At 43.6% G+C, this 23,056-nt stretch overlaps 1 protein-coding gene across 1 annotated transcript; it reads left to right on the forward strand.

Annotated features, from left to right (window-relative positions):
* Positions 1-17,095: 17,095 nt before the first annotated feature.
* Positions 17,096-22,218, forward strand: Tmem18 (transmembrane protein 18). Its single transcript, XM_021179117.1, has 5 exons — positions 17,096-17,228; positions 18,137-18,257; positions 19,898-19,952; positions 21,162-21,255; positions 21,340-22,218. Exons 1-5 carry the CDS (start codon positions 17,172-17,174, stop codon positions 21,436-21,438), a joined length of 426 nt encoding a protein of 141 aa, XP_021034776.1. The 5' UTR covers positions 17,096-17,171; the 3' UTR covers positions 21,439-22,218.
* The last annotated feature ends 838 nt before the right edge of the window (positions 22,219-23,056 follow it).

Genomic DNA, 23,056 nt, shown 5'->3' on the forward strand with positions numbered 1-23,056 from the left:
GTTACGGATGGTTGTGAGCCACCATGTGGTTGCTGGGATTTGAACTCTGGACCTTTGGAAGAGCAGTCGGGTGCTCCTACCCACTGAGCCATCTCACCAGCCCAACCTACCTACTCTTTCATTCCAGAGTGTATTTTATAAATCTGAGTCCCATTCATACCCCATAATAAAAAGTAAATATATAAGTAATAAATTTATATAAATATTTTTAATATTACTATGAAATAAGATATAATGGTGTATAGAAAAAAAAAAGAAATGTGTATAGTCCCATAAAATAAATGGAGGTTGTTTCAGAGAATGCAATCTTTCACGAAATAGAAAGGGGAAATCGCACCCTCAGGAAGGAAACAGAAGCCTGTGATTTACAGCTATTGTCACAGGTAAAGCTGCCATGAAGCACGCTATGCACTCCTTTCATAAACACTCTCCATGCTTGTGTGAAGATCTTATGGAGATGGCTTAAAGTTAGAGAATGATGAAATCAAACTTCCTGAAAATTGAGAGGAAACGAGAAAGAAAGCTATGCCCTCTAAGTAATACAATATGAGCCATTTCAAAAATCCAAGGAAGGAGAAGCCCTGACTCCCACCTGCCACTCTTCCGCTGAAGGTTTCCAGGGCCATGCTTATGAGACATGGGAAGAACCATAAGCCCAACTCTGCCATGAAGATGCCCCGGTGTAGGGGAATCAAGGGCAGGGAGGTGAGAGTGGGTGGGTGGGTACAAGAACAACTTCATAGAAGCAGGGGCTAGGGGAGAGAATGGGATAGGGGGTTTCTGGGAGGGGGAAAATGAGGACAGGGGATAACATTTGAAAATAACAAAGAAAATATCCAGTAAAAAAAAGACTAAAGACAAAGTTGTTTTGAATAATTATGCATGCATATGAATGTAAATATATATGGGGTCTGTTATATTTTGGGGGAAAGTCCTATTTTGTTTATTTTAATTTGAAAAAATGCATGTGTATGTATATGTTTGAGCTCCTTTGGGTTTATATGCACCAAGTGAGTGCAGGAGCCCCAGGAGACTGGAAGAGGGCACTGGATCTGCTAGAACTGGAGTCATAGGAGGATGTATGTTTCCATATAGGTGATGGAAACTGAACCTAAGTCCTCCCTAACAGCAGTAAGCACTCTCAGGCACAGACCCATATCTGAGGTCCTGCTGTTTAAAACACTTTTGTTGTTGGTGAGGATTAAGATCAGAAGTTTCCGCCATGCTGAGCTCATGTCTTCAATCTGAGCTGTGTCCCAGAGTTGTCATAACCCCTGGAGAGATGATGCTTATAAAAGTCTAAGACAATCCTAGAATTAGTGTCTTTTCTACCTTTATCATTATAGTAACATATTGGTTAATTCAAGGATGGAGAGTATACTGAGTGATTAAAAGGATTTGTATGCCTTTCAACAATTCTTCCTATCCAGAGCCCAGCCCAGCCCAGCCCAGCCATAGAGACATGAAGTCTCAACACAAGAGTAACATTTAGCAGTAGAGAAAGTAAAGAGACTCTTGGGTTCTCTAAAATAACAGGACGTATAGAATGATATAAGATATATTCTATAATAATGCACTTACAGAATGATTTATTAGAATGACTTACAGGCTGTGGTCCAGCTAATCTGACAACTATGTTAACTATGGCTGAATACCCAAGAATTCAGTAGTTGTTAGGTCCACAAGGCTTGTATGTCTTAGCTAGTCTTCAGTATATGCCAGAATTGGGCTCTAATGCCAGTGAAGAAACTGACTTGCTAGTGAGATGAGAAAATGCTGGCAAAGAACAAAAGCTTTCTTCTTGCATGCCCTTATATAGGGTTCCAGCAGAAGGCATGGATCAGATTAAAGGTGTGCCTTCCCACTTCAGAAATCTGGACTAGAAGTGGACCTTCCCACTCCAAATTAAGCAAAAATACCCCAGAGTTGTGTCCTTTTGGATTTTAGTTAATTCCAAATGTAGTCAAGCTGTCATCCAAGAATAGGCATCACAGATACCTCATTTATAGTTCTCTCCTATTTATTGATGAAGTGCTCTTCTGAGATGGTAAAATACATATTGTAGATGCATATAAATATATGTTACATATTGCATCATGTGCTAACAAATTCAGGGCATTCTTGATGTCATCATAAGATAGACAAGGAAATGCTAGGAGTACATTCTCAGAGTTTCTAATATACTACAGTACTCAGTTACGTCGTTTTTAGAAGTTGCCAAATTAAGTAAACAAAAAACTTCCTTCTATTTTCTAAATCCTGATGCTATTTTTTAAGAGGGGCATAAATTGGATGGCCACAATGTTAACTGGGTTTTCCTAAAGATTTTGGTTTTTAAGCATCCTTAAGACATCCTGAGGGCTGAGGAGATTGCTCCGTGTATATTAGCACTTGGTGCACAAACCTAATGACTTATGTTTAGTTACTAAAAGATTAGCAACCATTAGCTTACTACATCTATGGAGAATGAGAGGTGGAGACCTAATCTCCAGAATCTCAGGGGTGAGCTATCCTAGTTTACAAATTGCTTTTAGAGTTCTTAGTGTTATAACATGGTGACATAAACAGATGGGGTGTATGATTCAACAGGACAGTTCCTTCTGATAGTCACCAGTCTAGTGTCTTTTGCTTCTCCAGAAGAAAATAGGTCCTTGTTCAAAGACTGCAGGGGCAAAAATCACAGATATTAAAAGGTAGTCCTGAGTGGTAGGCACTATCATTCAATCAACTACAGATTTATTACCTCTACTCAAGTCTCACTGTATTGTACTGACAGTTCTATGATCCAATAAAGTTGCAACTGCTTGTATCTTACTGTCTTTGTTATATGAAAAAAGAGGGAACCCCTTCTAGCAATGCAGGGATTGGGGATGTGGGGGCTATTATGGCATGTTTAAATGTCCTGGTGACACTTAAAATATAAACCAATAAGAAGAACCACATAAAATCATTTCCAGATGCACACCATCCTGAAATTTGCCATCCATGTATCTTTCTCAAGAACTTCCTAGAAGAATTAATCTACCAAAGTTAAGAGTAAACCCAGGGAAGGGTCCAACCAGAGAAATGTAGGAGTCCCAGAAGACGATAAATGATGTCCTCAAAATGGCAGCCCAATGTTTGTCAGTCAAATCACAGAAATACAAGAATTCAGAAGGCTCATGTAAGGGCAAAACAAGTGGGTGACATGGGGCATGTGTGTCACAGCCTGCTCAGCTGCTGGGGAACTCTTTCTATGTAGAGTTCTTAGGCATCATGACCTGATCATGTACCCATAGCATCAGAGAGATCACATAATTTATCATGTAGATCCAGGGCAGTTGTCAGGTTCCAAGTCAGTAGAGATATATTATGAGTTAAAATCTATTCTGGGTCACAAAACAAGAGCCTGTTTCACAAATTCAAAGAACAAGAAAAATAAGAAAAAATGGAAAAAAAAAACATAGTGTCCTGGACTTGGGGTATTTTTAAACTATCTTTAAATTCACACTTTGCTTGGAGGTCACTGAGCAGCATATGAGCAAATCCTGCTTCTATCTATAATCAGCAACCTACATTAAAGCACAGAGTTCCCCTTTCCTCTGAATGTCACTAACCAATGATCATTTCCATCTTTAGTGATTTAAAAATGCCCAGGGTATTTGTGTGCCATTTTTGTGATCTGCTCTGTAACTAGTATCAATTCATTGGACTCACGTTTCAAACTTTCACATTTTGGAGAGAAGTGGGTACGAATAGGAAGGACTGATTTTTATCACCTCCTTTATTTGGCATGGTAGATTAGGTGCTCCATTTCGTCCCACCTTTGACCTGGAATTTGTTCACATCTGATCAGTTTGACTGTCTTCATATTAACATGAAGGCATAGAGCAAATATATAGCCTCGGCATTCTTCAAGTTTCCTCCATGCTTACAGATGGGTTTCATGTATGCAGCTCAGGCAGGACATATACAAAAGCCACATTTTCATCCTTGTGCTAGTTAATTTTTGTCAATTTTTGGGTCACTTTTAAGACAAAGTGGAGTCACATTGAAAGAGAGAACCTCGACTGAAGAATCACCTCCATCAGCTTGGCCTGTACGCATGTCCATCAGCTTGGTCTGTAAGCATGTCCATCAGCTTGGTCTGTACGCATGTCCATGGGGCAGTTTGTTTTATTGAGGATTTACATGAGAGGACCCAGCACACTTGGAGTTGTGCCGTCTGGGCGCTATAAGAAATGAGAAATCAAATTGAGCAAGTCATGGGAAGCAAGCCAAGGGGCAGCATTCCTTCAGGGTTTTGCTTCCAGTTCTTGCCTAGAGATCCTACCCTGGCTTTCACCAGTGATGAACTTTAAAGGGCAAGATAAAGCAAGTCTCAGCAAGCTTTTGTTTACAGTGTTTACCACAACAAGAGAAACCAAATTAGAATAATCCTCAGCTAGTTCTTGCTAGTTACCTATACCCGATGATTTCCACAGTATCCTCCAAATTGCCTGGTCCATTATTCTTCCTTCTTTCCTCTCCTATCTTTCTTACTCTACCTTCCATTCTTCTTGACAAGACGTCTCCAATGTATTAGTTCCTTTAAAATATGTTGCACTTATTATTGTTGTTGTGGGGGAAGGTGCATATACTAAGGCATGAGTGTGAGATCAAAGGACACTCTTTTCAGATAGATCTCTCCTTCTACCTTCATGTCAATCCCAAGGATCAAACTCTAGTTCTCATGTTTCTGTGGCAAGCACCTTTACCTTCGGAAGGTTTTCACCAGCCCCTTTCTTACAGACCACTGCCAGAGAATAACTATCCAGTCTTCTGAGTGTCAAGTGATGGATATATGTGTGAATAAAAAGTCAGTAGGAAGGAATTGATGACAAAAGAGACTTCATTTCAAAAGAATTTCCTAAATTGGAGAGACACGGCTTTTGGTAGGGAAGGAAAGAACATACCTAGTGGGGGAAAGCACTGATGTACAGAGTTCCTTCCCAGGCTTCCATTCTGCATTTTGCAGAGTTAGCAGCCTGCCAAAGGCACATTGCATTCTTCAGGTGAAATCTGTATTTGATTGAAGGTGCCAAATGAGACTTCTGCAGGATGTTCCTCTTGTGGCTGGAAGAGAGTGGTATGGGACTTCACTGCAGAACGGTCTGTTATCCTTCTTGAAAGATAATGTTTATTAGGGCTTAGTCTAGAACTCAATAAATAAATGTGACATGCTATTAATATTGGTAACAGTTATCCAAACTTGAACAAGGGAATATTGCTCATAAGTTAATCTTAGCAGCCACAAAAATAAAATCCAAAATTATGTGATGACAGATACCATAAGTCTGTCTCACCACATGAAGCCCAAATAACTTCATGGCTGGCTTGCTGCCTCTTCAATCTGGGCTTGCCTGTAGCTCCAGGAACCTGTACGGCATGTATAGATGTACAAATTCCATTCGTGTCATATAAGAAGAGAAAAGATAAGAGTCTGACCCAAGTCTGTCTCCCTCCCATAGGACGAATGTCCATTTCCTTTCTGAGGAGTTAATTAGTCACCTATATTCTCTAACATTCTGGGAACCATTTAAGGTAGAATTTACATCTTCCTCCTATGGCTTCTTCAAAGCATGGAAAAGAAACCTGAACTAGGTGTGTTAGAAAGCAAATGAAGACAGCAAAGTAAACACACTCACATCTTCAGTAAAAGGTTTACTGCTAGGTAACCCATGGATCCAGCCCAGGATAGAAGATCTCTGTAAATAACTGGTTGATTAATTAACATAGGATATGCAGATTACAAAGCAAGTATGAAACACACAGTCATGTGAATCAAGTGAGAATTAACTATACCTTCTAAAATAATGTTCTAGTCCTTTAAATCTCTTCCAAGTACAATATGCAATATTTTGTTATAATCAGAGAAGCAGATGAACCACTGTAATGTAGTTCATAAAATAATTTACTCATCAAACAAAAGAAACAATGTTTTGCTATTTTGTCTTCATAGCATCTACCTGATGCCAAAACAAATAAATTAATTAAATTAAATAAAGAGCTAGACTATGAAGTACAGGCCTTACACATCAAAAAGAGATAAATAGAAGATATCCTGGAAGAGTTAAGATAAATACCTTATTGTTGAAAAATATAGAAATAGTTGCTGCTATTAAGTGAAGACCGTGAATCTTTAGATCAATGCAAGACATTAAATGTCTTTTTGTCATATCTCCCGCTCACTCTCCCAGAAAGCCTATCAATATAGCTTACACAGAGTTATAGCAAGGAACTGTAGGGCAGGCTAGTCCTTGTTCTAAGTGACTATGAAGCAGTGGCTTTCGGCCTGTGTCTTGCCCTGAATAACTTTATTCTACAAGCAGCACGTAGCTTCATATTGAGTGCAGAAGCAGGATAATGCATCTCGTTGTGCACACGGATGCTACCACTTGTCCAGCACCAGTCATGAGGCACAGACTGATAACTTATCTTTTCAAGTATATAATCTAATGAAAGTATCAAATTCCACTGGAAACACGTGAGCACATGGGTATATTAAAACTGTATCAAAGGGGGGGCTGAAACCATATTGAACACATTAGACCAACAAACATCCTCACTTACACTCCTGAAAAAGGACATATAGGGTGACAACGGTTATGACCTACCAACACATCATCATGAAGATAGAAAGGTGGAGAAGACAAAAGGAAAGAAAAAGGAAGGATGCCCTGACTGTCCCACTGACTTTGACTGACTCTTTTGACTCAAAGTCAAAGATACTTCATAGCAAACAACGACACAATTGCCAACAAAGTTGTGTGTTTTCCTAAAGACACCTCAAAGAAGGATGCTAAAACCATCAAAGGAGCCATGCTTGCTCATATCCGGTAAGCGTTGCCTTTAGGATCACCCATCAGCCCGCCTCTCTCATGCATAAGCCTAAATCTCACCCCGTGAATCTGTCTCACAATTTTATTTACAAAAGGAAGTGCTTTTAGATGGGAGAAATGAGTAAACCAAGTTTTAAAATTTATATTTAACTTTTAAATTTCTCTTAAATTGTAAGCCCTGCTCAATCTGTAAATCTTGCTCTAAATTACACCATTTGAGCAATGTAACTTGGGGAGTTACAAAATCATAAACGTAGCTATAGTAAAGACGAGGAGGTGTGTGTCTCCATTAAGAAGCCAACATTCATTTCTTGAGACTGTGTATCGCCGTTTTCCTAAGAGCTTAAGCTTACTGAGTCTACCTCACTCTTGCTGGGCCTGTTCTCTGGCACAGGACCCTGCCCTGCCTGAGTGTAGGTTTCTAAAACAAATGCCCCTGCTGCTGTGAAAAGCATTTGACTATGTCTTCCCACCACTGCTGCTGGCATTTTCTTTAAGGACTTGTCCAGCATCTGCAAACCAAGGAGCAAAATCTCAGATGAAAGCAGCCCTGCACCATAGTAGCTGAGAAGTTCCAAATTCCAGGACTGTGAGAAAGTAAACTTCTGCAGTTTCATCCACTGAACACGAGGCACCTCAGCGTGAAAGCAGCCACCATAGTGCAGAAAGGTACCCAGAACATCAGCGACAACTCTCAAGCAGGCCAGAGACTGACTGTAACATCTCTGTGTCTATAAGCCTAATGACATCAAGAGCTGATATATGCACCGATGAAAAATGCACTACCCATAAGCTCAGTTCTGCCAATTATGTTTCTATAGGCACAGTCTCTGAATACCACTTTTTTTTTGTCAAAAAAAAAACTGCCCCACCATTCAGTGAATTCCAAACAAAAACCTGCATGTTAAAAACTCAGGGACAATCATCTGCTGATTTTATTCACAATTTAGTAGCTTAGATACCTGCATCATCCATTCGTGGGCTTTGTCTCTTTTTGTGCCCCATGAAAATTGCAGTTACGTTGTAGGGAATGGGACGCAAAAAAGACGTCCTAGGACCATTAATCTAGTAAGAATGAGCCCTGATTGCTTGAAGTGAGGAGGAAATTTTGTTGCAACTTAACAAAGTCTCTGAAATTATATTTCAGTTATATAGCATTTCTTAAAAAATTCAGTGGGATGAGAAACTGATCTCTAAGAAAGTCCAGGAAACTGTCAAGCCATCCCCATCTACCCCTTAACTGCTCGAGAAAATAACGAGCAGTTGTCGTGAGGTATTCAAAGCCCTAAAGGTCAGAGGGAACAGGGGCCTTTGCAGTAACAAGTGGTAAGGAGAGAAAGACCCCACCCTACATTGGGTTTAATGTACTGTCCCTATATACCTTCTTGCAGGAAAAACTGCAGGCTGCTGTGGTAGTATCTGAGAATATGCTTCAGATCCCTCTATTAGTGATTTGTAGCCAGTTGGAGAGCCACATTTGACCTAAGGAAAAGCCACATGCCCGGGCCATTAGAACTTGACATGTTGATTTACATATAAATAAGAAGTAAAAAATGATACTGCTGTGAACTTACTATGGGTTTCTTCCAAAATATTATAAGCAGATGGAGGGAGAACTCTATGGCATACTCTTAGTGATTCCGTATTATGTGGAACTGTGGTCATCAGGCTATGCCTTGCTTTGGGTGGGTTCATACTACAACCCAAAAGTTAGCTCCATTTGAGGTGTAGAGTCCAACACCTTTCTAGCCCCAGCCATAAGGCAATGACTGATAAATAACTTATTTATGCAAGTAAAATTCCATTTATGGGCTTATGGAGATGTGTGGACATTTCCAGAAGGAGAAAGGCCATAAAACAACTCTTGCCCTAACTCTACCCTGGATCAAAGTGGCCTCACAGACAGAAGACAGTGTCTATGAATTTACCAGCAGATGAATCACGAGCTTCCAACCTCCAGAACTAGGAAGGCTGCATATCTGTGGTAATATATGATAGCAGCCCAAGCTGGTTTCACAACAGGTACAAAGAAACCAGTAGATGTTTGGCTAGAGATGGAGATCAGGTTGATGGAAACCTATAACCAACATGAATAGGCAACCATACATGCACACATGGTTTTAAACCATGGGGTTTTCGGTGATGTTTGGGATATGAAATGACCACTGAAGTGCATCAGCAGAATACTGAAGGTTTGCTATTCAGCCTCATGGACTACTGAGCGTAGTGTGACTGTTAGGAAGCAGGCTCTGGTAGAAGGGAGTTAGCTTATCAGGAGCATACCATTGAAAGGAATAGTGCTGCTGACTCAGCCTTCTCTCTATCTCTTTGCTCTCTGTGACCATAATGTGAGCAGCATCTTCTACCATGTGTTCCCACAGGATGTCCTGCCTCAACAAAGACCTAAGGCAACTGAGCTAGCCAATCATGAACTAAAATCTTCGCAACACGGGCCTATATTAAACTTTCTTCCTAATAAGTTGCCTCAGTCAGGGCAAACACACAACCCAAGTGACCAAAGAACTCCTGCCTTGGCCAATTTCCTGTTTCTGCCAAAATGAGGCATGTAGGCCTCATGGCTCCTGAAACCTAAGCAGGGAAATCTGGTACCTGGAAATAAGTAGGATTTCTTCCCCTGCAGCTGCCAAAGCCCCACACAGTTAGCGGTGACCTCTGCCCCCCTAAAATTGGCAACAAAGACAGGACTTCGCAGTACTCTTCCCAGCAATGTCCTCAACCTCCCTCTGAAGGATCCTCTTGAAAACTTTGGCCACCAGAAGGCTTGCATGACCTCTTTCTGTGAGGTAAATTGACAAGCAACTGCCAGCCTACCTGAGCACTCATGTTGAGATCCTAAGGACAGGGTTGGTTCTATGGAGTTCTGTTCCTAAGGACAAGAATGATTCAAATGAGAAGACAGTTTTACTTACAGTACCATCTTCTACTTTCTCTCCTACATACTCTGGAACCAGTCAACCACATGCTGGGTTGAACCCGATCTGCCCTGATCTGATCCTTGTCTCTCAGTGAAGGCTGAATTCGGCAAAATCTAAAGTCTAGCTCCAACTGGCCTCCATGCCAGGGCCTCTACTTTTGCATCCAGTCTACCCTGGCTTCTCTGTCTGACTTCAGTAGGTACATGAATGGCCTTAGCTCTTAGTTTTACTGGGATAGACTCCAGAAGTACTGTTCTGTCTCAAGCAGTAGTAACTAAAAACTAAGCACACGGAAAATAAGCTAAGGAAAACTGCCATGGTTCACCTGTACCCAAGCCCTTGCCTACCCGGCATTGCCTGCAGAGAAGAGCACGGCACTCACCAACCAGGAACAGGAGGCTGGGGCTGACAAGGGTAGCACCTGGAGCCACCAGAGGTCTGGAGTTTAGATACAAACATTGACAGAGCTGCTCACCTACCCTGTGCTGGCTTTCCTCTCACTTCCCTGACTTCAAATATACCAAATACCCAAGAGAGTGTTTGTGCATCTGTACCTCCAGCCATAGAGCCAGGTGTGTTTTTCTTTTCTTTTTCTCTTTGGAATCAAAGCAAAAAACAAAAACAAAAGGAGAGATAAAAGTATTCAGATGCCGAGGGTTATGAGCAATGCACCTGATGTACCTGCTGGTCTTAGCTCCCCAAATATGCATATTCTTCTGGCATATCGCTTGGTGGTAAGGAATGAGGCAGAAATAGGTACTCCTTGTGTTGTATTGACTGCATTGTCCCAAGAAAATGCACTGGCAATGGGTTCCTTCTGCCCCCTTCCTTCCTCTTAAGGAGGAGCCTGTCTGTCAATATAAGGCAGTTTACAGAGGTGTTAGAAATGGAAGCCATAGCCTCTCTCTTGGGGCGGTTTCTAAATGAGCTATCACATGTGGTATGTTTGTTCAGCCATCCCCGTGCTGCCTAGAGATGTTGAAGGTGTGGAAATAAATGGCACAGATTGCTGAGCCACATGAAAGGTTCATACTTAAGGAGACAGGGATAAATAAATTAAACTAAGACAGCAGGATGTGTCCTGCCCAGTGTTTATGTGAATGTCTCCACGAGCATTGGAAAAGGAGAATAATAAAATATCATAAGTATAAAATGACAGCGTGCTATCAGATTCAGTAAGTATTTTTCTCTAAATTTTGTACTGTGATTACCAATTTTTTTCACAGGCAATTTTTAAATGACTAGTCTTCTAAAACTTAATCTATGCCAGAGGAGTAAAATAATGCTGTGTTTATCTATTCCATCATTCTCAATAAACATATTTAATGGTGCAAACTAAAGCTCTCACTTCAGAAACTGACCATATGAAAGTTTACTTTTTTCAAACATGGAAATGTATGACAGGCTGCCTGTTGGCCTGTTGGAAGGAAGGTGCTTCCCCCTAGTGTCCAGTTAAGGTATTTGAAAGCCCTGCCTGCAAGACCAGAATGTCCTCCCAGGCCTCTGACTACTGGGGAAAAGACAAATAAATGACTCCTCCCTTTGCAGGAGTGACAGCGATTGTTATCATAAGGACACTATTGTAATTACAAAGAGAGAATCACGGTTTGAACTTCTGGATGTTTTGTGTGTGTGTGTGTGTGTGTGTGTGTTTAAGTCTAAGCAATATTAAAAAGCTACAAAAACAATTATGAGTGGATGAGGGGTAGAACAAAAAACAAGGGTTTTAGGAGCACAGTAGGGGCAAAGCTGCTACTGGGTCATGACCACTAAGGTGAGCACTGGGTCATGACCACTAAGATAGCACTGGGTCGTGACCAAAGATGAACTCTGGGTCGTGACCACTAAGATGAACTCTGGGTCATGACCACTAAGATGAACAGTGAGGTCGTGACCACTAAGGTGAGCACTGGGTCATGACCACTAAGATGAGCACTGGGTCATCACCACTAAGGTGAGCACTGGGTCATGCCCACTAAGATGATAACTGGGTCATCACCACTAAGATGAACAGTGAGGTCATCACCACTAAGATGAGCTCTGTACAATCTCAGGAAATGAGACAGGAGGAGCACAGGAGAAGGATGAGAGACTCTGTGCTTCTCACTCAGGGTTCATGGCATCTTCTAAGAAGAAATATGTTCCATCCCTTGTATTTGTTCCTCTTGTATACAGAGGATGAGATGCAGGCCATTCTCCCTTCCATTGTGTTGTAGCAATGTGCAAAACGGAACATCAGACAGATGAAAAATGCTGTTTTAGGTGTTTCAACCAAGAAAAAGCTAGGAAGCAGCAAAAACGAGGCCTAAGGCCAGGGGTATATGCCAAGATCGTGCGGAGTTGGTGATCAGATGACCAAAGAAGTCAGACTTGCTGGCAACATAGACGATCAGCTGACTGGCAAAGTCAGGTTCCCTAAGAGCACCATGATTAGATGGTCCTGGTCTTTCCAGGAGTTCCTGCCTGAACAGTCAAACAATGCTTTTTTGACCTCCTTTGAAACATTTAATAAAAAGAGAAATGCTATCAAATAATTCAATGTTAAAATTTTGTAGCTGATACTAAAGGGAAAAAAATTGGATTGTAGGTCAGGTCAAAATGGACTAGGAATCCACAGAGCATCTGCCCAAGTCAGGTTTCTAGCAGATGACTGGTGTCTGGCCTGTCGCTGGGCCCTCATTTGGTGATAAGTTATCTTTCTTTACCTTAGTTCAGAGGCACTTCTACACATCTGACTATCATCCAAGTGAGACACAGAGAGGCAATGGGTGCCTGGCCATGAGGGATGTGCTCAGCACAACTCCTAAGACAGCCTTGAGATGAAGTCATGGGCCAGCATTCTTAGACCCCAAATGAATGACAAGACTAGAGTCCTAAACCAGAGAGCAGAGGATAATTTCTAGAGGTTGTAGTAGAGACTCATGGTATCTTCCTTGATCCTCAGAGCCAAGCACATTGGGTAGCAGATCACTGGAAGAGATACAGATATGGTCTTAGTCTTACGAGCCTTTCCTAAGATGCTCTCAGCTACCTTCCAGGAAGTTCACCTGACTTTTCACAAGTGCTGGAGAAGTCACTTGGCACACACGTTTTTAAGGCTCAGAGGTAGGAGCTTGTAGGGTAAGACCATCAATAGTATTGGCCTGAAATCACCTGAGCACAGCTCTCCTGCTGGAGGATGCTCAAGAGCACCACTGTTGTCAGTTACCAGAACAGGACCATGATGACCTGCATGTCTCCTAACCAGTGCAGATAGAAGCCTAGAGACAGCCATCTTTCGTGATCTCAATGGATGGGAGATTTCAGGGAAGGGGTGAGGGGGCTCCTTTCCCTTCCAGTGTCTCCTTAATTTTTTTTTCTATCCTGATTCATTAAGGACTTCTAACCACCTGCTGAAACTGAGATAATTATCAACCCTGCCAGTTCTTGACAAAATTGCTTACTTATGAATAGCTCTCGCCAGTCTACCCTAATTATCCCTTTATTTAAACCTCATGTCACTTTCCTGAAGACAGACTTAGGGCAACTGAACTCCTGTATCTTGTTTCTATTCCCTATATGGCTGAAATGATTAAGCCTTTATCTCTATTTTTTATCATTACTTATCATGTTCCTTGGCACATCAAGACAGTGGCTGAGTCTAGTCTCTCAGTACTCCCTGATGAGCTAGGTTTGCCCTAAAACTCCTCTAACAATTTAAACAGAAGACAATGGGGGAAAAATTGAAACTCTGAGACAAACACACATTTTCCAGGAATATATTGGTTATCAAAGTTCATAAGGAAAGGAAGGGCTTGAATATATTAATTAAATGGGAAAAATCTTTAAAGTACTCAATAGTTCTCATGTAAAATGTAAAGAACAGAGGAGTAAAGCTTTAAAATCATGTTAATCCATATATAAATTCATTTCATTCAATTATTTGGAAAATGCATACAGACTTACTGTGTGTTGCAAACCAAAGGTGCACTGAAGACAGGGATAGGTTTTGGTCCTGGGCTTGCATAGCAAAGAAGTGGGTCATTTAATAAACAGTAAGATAAACATATGCCCAACAAGAAATAAATGAATAATATGGGTAAAAATACTAGCAATGTTAAGCCATATCGTGGGTTGAACAGTGCCACAAGGAAGATATGATAAAGTGGTAGCCAGAACCTACAAGGACAAAATATAGCCATACTGAAGTTCTTACAGATGGGATCATGTTTAGGTGAAACTGTGGGAGGTCAGGCTGGGCTCAAACCGAAAGAGGAAACTCAGAAGGAAGACCCTGCCCACCAAATGTGTGTTGGGTTTCTGCAGCACCAGGATTGAGAGGAGGTCGGTAGAGTGTACCAGGGCCTTCAGGAGCTGGACTCGCTCATCAGCCTGGAACACTGATCTCCAGGAGCAAGGGATCCTTCTTCAACTCTATTCTTCCAGCAGAGTTGCCGGTACCTTGTTAGAGCAGCCCAGAGACGCCAGCACACAGAGGACAAGGCTGAAGAGGTGAAAGTGAGCAGCCAGGAGAATCCAAAAAGGCCTGGATGACTGGGAGGACACCATGACATCAGAGCCAAAGGGCTGGGGGACAAAGGGAGGAGCACCAAGAAAAGAAGACAGTGCCTGGCCAGAAGAGGAGGGCCTGGCCTGACAATGGAAGCGGTAAGGGGTCTCAAGGGCAAAGGACAGCTGTGAAGTGTTCACACGAAGCACTTGAGAAATCTTGCCTGTGTTGAGAGATCTCTAGTTGTGGCATAAAGAACTGTCTGTGAGACAGAAGCCTGCGGCAGGGACACAGTACAGGTGTAGAGGAAATCTGTAGACTTCAGGTACCTCGAAATGAAGGTAAGAGTCCTCATGTGCTGCCTGTGGAGGAGTTTGAGCTGGGGCAAGCCAGGGAAAGCAATGCAGATCGCTTAATAATAGGCACCCATGGCTGACTCCACAGCCTAGGAATTCAGTCCCATGTCACCATCATGGATGCTTTTATTTCCTTGGTTGCAAATTGGCCAGAAGGGTGGACCCCATCACCATGACAGAGCAACTACAGTTACACTTCATTTCATATCTTCACTGATGTCGGTCCAAAAATCATCAGGAATAGCTAACCCACACATCAATTCTAAACAAATGACACTAAAACCACTGGATAGGGAGGGTCCTCAGCTGGGTAGAGTGGACACACCCTGTGCTCCTTAAAGACAACTTTAGAGCACATCCAAATGACCTTGACACCACCACCAGCTTCTCCTCCCACTCCTCCTCCTCCTCTTCCTCCTCTTCCCCCTTTCCATACCTTTGGTGAAGAGGCATACCTGAGAAGCAGAGTAGCCCAAATATGAAAAGTACAGGGGAGGTAACAAAGACAGCCTGGGCGTGCCTCTGGGAGAGAGGGGGAAGCCTTAGGATGGGCAATGCTAAATGGATGGAGGATATTGGACCACTACATCAGAGCCCATTCCACAGTGAAGAAGACAGACTATGACTGTCACAGTGTTCAGACTAGTGGAGGTGGCTATGGCGTCAGTGATCACACCATCAAGGGAAAGAGCAAGCCCTGATCATATGACAGAGGCCATGCACGTGTGCATGTGCCTATGTTATGACAGAAGGACTTAGCATCCTGGGTCCTCACTGTTTACACGAGCAGTTAAGAGAACTTCACACATGAACTAATTGTGTTTAACAGCCTCCTGTGGATTGACTTAAAACCAATAAACATTGCATTGCCAGTCCATATTCCATGGCCTGCCCCTTCTCCAATAACATGTGTAAAAGTAAGATGGCTCAGTCTGCATGATCAAGGACGCTCCAAACTGTCCAGTGTTATGTCACCCTTGAGCAATCTACCACCCCAGAATTGGGATAGCATCGCCAGCCACACAAGGTTACTAGGGCCATATTTATCCCATAGATCCATAGAAACACCACTATCTTTGTCTATTCTAGATCAATGAGTTAGGATGTGAATGGCCAAGGGGAAGAATACTGCGCCCATCCTACATCTGCAAGTACCAACTGTAGGTTCATTGCTGGCCTGGGGGGCAGATACCATATGCACCAAAGTCTACTGGATAGGGCTGCTTCACTATGTCCTGTTGATGGAATGTCTATCTCAGTTTCGTGGGACAGGAATCCTGCGGTACAGACACCCATTGGCAGCCCATTTCTCTGGGTAAGGGCTGTGTGGATTGTAGGATTCAGCTGCTATCTATCCAGCATGGTGAGACCTGACACTATATTCATCCTGGGACGTTTTATTTTATTTTATTTTATTTACATCCCAAATGCTACCCCCTTCAGGTCACCCCTCACAGAGACCCTTTCCCACCTTCTCTATCTCCTCTGAGAGGGTGAGCCCCCACTGGGTATTTCCCCAACCCTGGTGCATCAAGTCTCTGCCAGATTAGTCACATCCTCTCCCACTGAGGCCTGTTGGGCTATGGATAGCACAGTCAGGCTACAGCTTTAGGAGAGCCTCTGCCCCAGTTTTGTGTGTGTGTGTGTGTGTGTGTGTGTGTGTGTGTGTGTGTGTGCGCGCGCGCGCGCGCGCGTGCGTGCACATGGAGACTGAGCTGCGCCTTGGCTGTATATGTTTCAGGGTCCTTGGTCCATCCCATGTGTGTTCTTTGGTTGGCAGCTCAGTTTCTGAGAGTTCCCAGAGGTCCAGGTTAGTTGACTCTTTTTGGCCCTCATGTGGGGTTCCCAGCCCCTTAAAGACCTTCAATCCTTCCCCTAACTCTTCCATAAAAGTCTCCGACCTCAGTCCAGTGTTTGGCTGTGCATCTGTCTCTGCATCTGTCTCAGTCAGCTGCTAGCTGGAGCCTCTCAGGGGGCGGCTATGCTAGACTCCTGTCCCCCAAGCATAGCAGGGTATCATTAATAGTGTCAGGGATTGGTGCTTGCCCATAGGATGGGTCTCAAGTTGGGCTGGTTATTGGTTGGCCATTCCTCCAGTCTCTGCTTCATCTTTGTCCCTGCATTTCTTTTAGGCAGGACAAATTTGAGGTGAAAAGTTTTGTGGGTGGGTTGGTGTCCTTATCCCACTGGGGTGGAGGTGAGGTTCCTGCGGGTTGCCTGGCGGGCTACTGGGACAAGGATGCCATCGGACCCTGGCAAACTCTCCCCAGCCGCCGGCTGCATCTGTGGAACCCACGATCCCTCCGCTTTCTGGGCAGTCTGGGAGAAACAGAACTAGGTGAACTCGTTGACAGGAATGCACTAATGCAATAACGAAAGTTGGACACTCTTAAAAAAAAAAAAAAATCAGAACTCTCGCGAGAAAAGCCAAGCGCCAGGTTCGTATCTGTAGATCTCGCGAGAAGTCTAAGCGCCTTTCCTGGCTGTCGGAAGCTGCGGACTCGTCCCGGCTGTTGGGATCCCTGGCGCGATGTCGTCCGCGTACTCAGTCCGATCCTTCCCAGTCAGCATCCCTGCGGTGATCATGGTAACTCGCAGGCTCTAAGTGGCGCCGGCGTTTGGTGGGGGTTTGCTAGTTCCTGCGTGAACTGCGCAGGGGCGGGCGGGCTGCCTGAAGCCGCGCTCTGCTCCGCTGGATGGGGCAGCTCCCGGGTGCGCACCGGCTGTCCTCTGAGTCCCCAACACCAGTGCTCACCCCGGTGGCGTCTTAGCGCCGTACATTGCCTTCCCTGCCAGTGTCTGGAAAGACTCTCAAGTGTGCTGTCTTTCCGATGTGGCACAGAAGAGATGAGCGTTACCCAGTAACTGGACTCCAAGCTGTCCCCAAGAGCTTTAGGGCTCCAGATACAGGACCTGGTCTTGCCTTGTGGAGCCGTGTCCTTGGAAAATGGCATGGGAAGCTCTAAGAAGTCAGGACTAGGAACTTAGTGTTAGTTGGAGACAGAATCAGAAAGATTTGAGCCTTGGGGACAGTACTTAAGACCCCAAAGCACACTAGCCGGCTGCGTGGTGCAGAAATGTCAGGGACAGTCAGCTCTGCCGGTTAGAATGGCTCTCATTTCCAGACCTCCATGCACAGAGAAGCTTGGTGTCCGCAGCTTCACACATTCCAAGTCAACATGACTTTACTTAGCTCATTAGTTTAGTTGATAATAACCCTCTAGACTTCACCCAGTCCAAAGAGGCAAGTGGACAGTAGTTTCCATTCTGTGTGCTCAGACTTTAAAATCTTTATATAAAAATCTGTGACTGTGTTTGCAATTGAGGCATCGCTGTTTCCTCTCTCTTGCTCCCGCTTGTCTGAGAGTTCTGGTTGTATACAAATACCAATGGAAGACACCCAAACTCAATGGAAGGGACCAGTAGCTCCCACTCCCCACAGGAAAGCAGTTTTGTTTCTCTGCCCTCCTGGTTTCTAACGTTATCTCCTCACAGGAGACAGACTGGACAGAGCCGTGGCTCCTAGGACTCCTTACCTTCCACCTGTTGTGCCTCCTTCTCACTTGCTTCTCCTCACAGAGGTATAAGCTACAGATCGGGCACTTCCTGTGTCTGGGTGAGTAGGAGAACCTTGAATCCTTCTGCTCACTCTCATTGCTGCGATACTGCCCCTGGGTTTGTTTGCGTTGTGTTTTCACAGCGTTTCCCAAGTCTTCATTTCTATATGGAGATCATGAAGTAATCTTTGGACATGTTCTAGGTTGGTCACTAAGGATGCCAAACATCTGTACACTAAGATGTTGATTCTCTTATGCTGACTCATACACAGATAATTCCTGCTTTGAGTTCAGTGCAACTTATCTCTCATGCAGATGTTTTCTTGCTAGGGTTAGTCCCATACTGCCTGCTCTGGAAATGGGACTATGCATATAATATTATTTTTCAAGATAATGGCTTTAGGAATTCTGTGAAGGGATTAGATACTTGAAATGGAGAAAGATAGAGTCTTTATTGCACAGAAACAGACACACAGTAAAAGTTCTGGTACTCTGCCAAATGGGGACATTCACTATTTTGGGCCCCTCAGTTGGGTCAAAAGGATACAAAGTAAAATGTCAGGAAGAAAAGATGAGTAGCAGCTGACTGGCCTAGGTGTGAGGTCTAGCCCCAGTGAAAATAAGTATTCAGAACCCCTAAAATACAGGGTGGGACATGGGAAGGAAGCTGGGTCATAGGTCAGACACCACAATCCCCAGGAGCAAAGTGTCCCAAACTGAGTGGTTACAGGGTAAATACTTGATTTTTGTGGACACTGGAAGGATGGGGAGAGTTTTCTTGCTGAGTGGAAAAGCTGATTTTAGACAGAGTTAACCAGGTGACCGAGAGGCAGGAAATGTGAGCTTACAACAGAAAGTCGTCCATTCTTCATTTGGAATTTTTTTACCTGAGAAATTTTGGGGTTACACTGGTAAGCAAAATAGACTCCTAAACTTAGCATAGCATCCTTGGGGACACCCAGATTCAGTAGTTAACCACAGAAGCTTTCTAATTGTCCTGGTGCCAGCTGTAGTGATTCTTTTGATAAGAACTGAGGTCTGTACACGGATCTATATGGAGGAGCCTGAGTTCTGCAGGCAGAGTGGACAGGCATAGGGGTGAGCAGGTGAGAGGGCCAGGTTGAGAACTTGGTGCAGAGCTAGTGTGTACGGCAGTCTCGAGGGAAGGACCTTGAAAGATGGATCAATTTCTTAAGATTAAGGACAGTGCATGCACTTGCAGTTTTGGAGAGAGATAATCCTAAGAGTTCTTGGGAAACCTCAGCCACTGCTGTGTGCTCTGTATGCTTTATGGCTCATTACAATCTCAGAGAATAAAAGACCAGGTAACCAAGAGGCAGGAAATGTGAGCTTACAACAGAAAGGTGTCCATTCTTCATTTGCTTCCTTCGTCTTCACAAATGCTGAGACCAAGATTTGCACCTGGATCCTGGTGGTGGTCCTGCCAGGATAGAACGGCTTCATGGGAGTTTGGGTAAGACCCTTGACATGTCACAGATGTGTTGATCTTTTTCTGATTCCTATTAAGTGGGCATATTTTATAACTTGACAAGTTTAGAGTCCTTACCATATCATAGTTAAAATAGGAATTGCATTTGTTTTTGGTATTCTGTTGAACATGTAAAGATCTACTATCTCGTTCTCTAGGTGATTGTAATTGGTCACAAAATTCTAACGTAAGTTTTCTATGTTTTCTTAGTAGTGTTAGTCTATAGTGCCGAGTACATCAACGAAGTGGCCGCAGTGAACTGGAGGTAAAGTCAGCTTTTCATGCTCTTGACTCTGCCTTAGTCTTCCTCTCCAGTGGCACTTTGTCATGGAACTTTCTAAAGAAAAGATGAAGCTCACAGGGAAATTGAGGACGCCAGGAATTGTGGCCACATAAATATTGAACAGCCTGTACATATGGGGTTAGGCCTTAAGAAATAAGTTAGTTAAATATTTTCTTGTGGTTGACCAAAAACTAGTAATTTTATTTATTAGAATAGTTGAAAGCTCCTCATGGGTCCCTCATGAGCTATTAAAGGTGCTGACCAATAATTACAGTCTGTGAGAAAACATTGGGAATATTAATAAGGGGGAATTTGAGAGAGTATTGGGCATGTGCTATTAGTTGAGAGGAAGTGGGCCTTCCTTCTGCCCTCTCCCCTTTTCACTTGGAAACTGTCCTATACCTACACAGTGCCAGAGCCTCCACAGTTACTCCCTGCTTCTCCAGCCCCAATCCTCACACCTGACTTGTCCTAACTGATTCTCCTGTGTCAGAACAGATGACTCCCAATGTTCCATTGTGTCCTTAGTCACTCAGGAGCAAGCACAGAACTGTATTGGTGCCCATGGCCTCTGCTGTAGCCCCTCCTGTGGGCCCCCTGCCACGGCAGATGTGTGTTGTCCTGTCTTCTGGTCAGTGTCCTCCTGACCTCTCATCACACACATGCACATGCTCTCGGCTTTGTTTCAATAAGTCAGACTATCTGGGATCTTTCTTCTCTCCAGAAGGTAGGCTTCCTTCAAGGCTGGACCTGTCTCTACATTTCCTTGCTGTAATCTATAGCTCACATAGCAGGTGCCCAATCACTGTTACTGAGTCAATGAAAACAACTGTCTACCGTATTTCCGCATTACCAAGACAGAAATGTCTACCCCTAGACAAGTCCTGCCTTCTACTGCCCGGCTTTCTACCCTTGGGCAAGTTGGGCTCATGTGGCCTTCGAGTCTCCTACACAGAGGGGCAGTTAACTTCACGGAGATGAACGGGAGCAGGAAGCTCCAGACACAGTACTTTCTTAAGTAGCTGTAGCAAGAATGCAGCTCTGACTCTGTAATTTATGACAAACATAAAAGCTGCTTCTGTGCTGTTTTGAGAACCCTTCAGTGAACCCAGACTGTTAACCACTGTTCTCCTGTTACCTTCCAGGACCGAACGTCAATCACGGTGTTGTGTTTTGCTTTTCCTACAACAGGTTGTTCGCAAAGTATCAGTACTTTGACTCCCGGGGGATGTTCATTTCTCTTGTGTTCTCAGCGCCGCTGCTCTTCAACGCCATGCTCATTGTGGTATGTATGACACAGGCGCTTAGGTCCTGGCTTTCTTCACTCAGAGCCTTTGCAGTTGTAATCATGCCTCCAAATGGTTTTTAGATTATGTGGGTACGGAAGACTTTGACTGTGATGACCGACCTGAAGACCTTACAAGAGGAAAGGAAGGAGCGGAGGAGGAGGAGGAGGAAGGAAGAGTAATGCTGAACTGCTGCTGTGCGCCATGTTGGTCCTCTGACTTGGTTGTTTCCAGCTGGGAACTGCACATGGCCCAGATGCCTACTGTCAGCCGACTCATGGTTTGGAAAAGGTTCTTATAGCTTAGCACACCACAAATGGTTCTTACAGTTTACTCTGTTTGGAGCCCCGTAAAGCTGGTTCTTAAAAGACCTGATGGCATCACCCGAAACACGTTGACTGGGGACCCCTCCTTTCCATGGTGGGAGCTTCCTGGTTCAGCCACTTCATTCACAGCTTCTCATAAGTTGCTGGTAGATCTCATTATGTCACTAGAGTTCATGAGGTTCTAAGTGTGGAAACTGGGAAATAAAGAGCCCCGATCCTGCTGGGACCACTACCTGCTCCCTCTTCTGTTTCTAGCCTGTAGCGGTGGTGGCTATCAGCTAAGGGTGGCTTTGTTGCCCAGGAACTTTGCTGATGCTTGTCACCGCAGGTGGACATGGTACTTGTGTCCATAGGACAGAGCCGAGTCCTGCAGGGCACAGGACAGCCCCCCCACCGTGGAGTATTGCTGTGTATATAATGTCAGCAGTACCCAGGCTGAGGGAGCAGTAGGTCAGGTCTGGGGAAGAATGCGGTGTGTTTCAGTTCCCATGAAGCTAGGCCTCTAAATAATTGAGTTGGGGCTATGCCACTGGAAATGTTTTGTTTAAAAATATTAAGCTAGAATGAAAGCTGTAAAGTCAAGACTCCGTGGAAAATAGTATGTCAAATGAACCGTTTGGACTTGTTTTTTCTGGATACAGAATTATAAATACCTGCATGCTCTGTGAATGGCTTAGCTGTTTCCACCCAGCCTGTGACAAGTGCAGACAGTTCTTCCCAAGGGTCACATCTTGTGCTGTGCGGCTGGGGGCTGGCGAACACAGCAGGGTGTATTGTCACCTGTGCCTCTGTTTTGTCAGACACCCTTGGTTTCTATGGAATCTGGAGCAATAAATCTTTAGAGATTACAGATGAGTGAGACCCAGACTTAGAGACAGTAAGAAATACACTCTTGGCTTTAGTTGAAAGAAATAATTTATGAAGCATTTTCTTTATTTAATAGGATTTTTTTTCCTTTCTAAACATTCTTCAAAGTTCTAAGGTAAAATAAAATCTAGTTAAAAATATTTAAAAGGTTAAAAGTAGATAGTTTGATAGACTACCGTTATGTTCTGAAACCCAGCTGTGTAGTTTCTGATGTCTATCCAGCTTCAGGACTCAACAGGAACCTATTCACTGTCCTGTGACAATCTGATCATCCTCTGGTGTGAGTTTGCGGCTCCTGCTGCAGCACTTAACCTGCATTGTGTTCACAGTCTCTTGATTTGTTCCACTTCACATTGAACAAAAAAGTGCCAAGGAAAATAACACAGTGTTAAGTTGAGATTTTGAATTTCAAATCACACTGTTAAGTCATGGACATTGTGTCTAAAGGTATACCTAATTGTATGTTTCTGAGATTTTCTGGTTCAGGGTATTTGATCGTTTTATGGTTACAAAGGTGCTTGCTATAACATTGATTAGTTTCATAGAAAATAGGAACAAATTAGTCGGTTAGATAAATCTGAAACAATTGAGGGTCAGATAGGCCTGG

Source organism: Mus caroli, chromosome 12, assembly GCF_900094665.2.
Source record: "Mus caroli chromosome 12, CAROLI_EIJ_v1.1, whole genome shotgun sequence".
Classification (NCBI taxonomy): domain Eukaryota; kingdom Metazoa; phylum Chordata; class Mammalia; order Rodentia; family Muridae; genus Mus; species Mus caroli.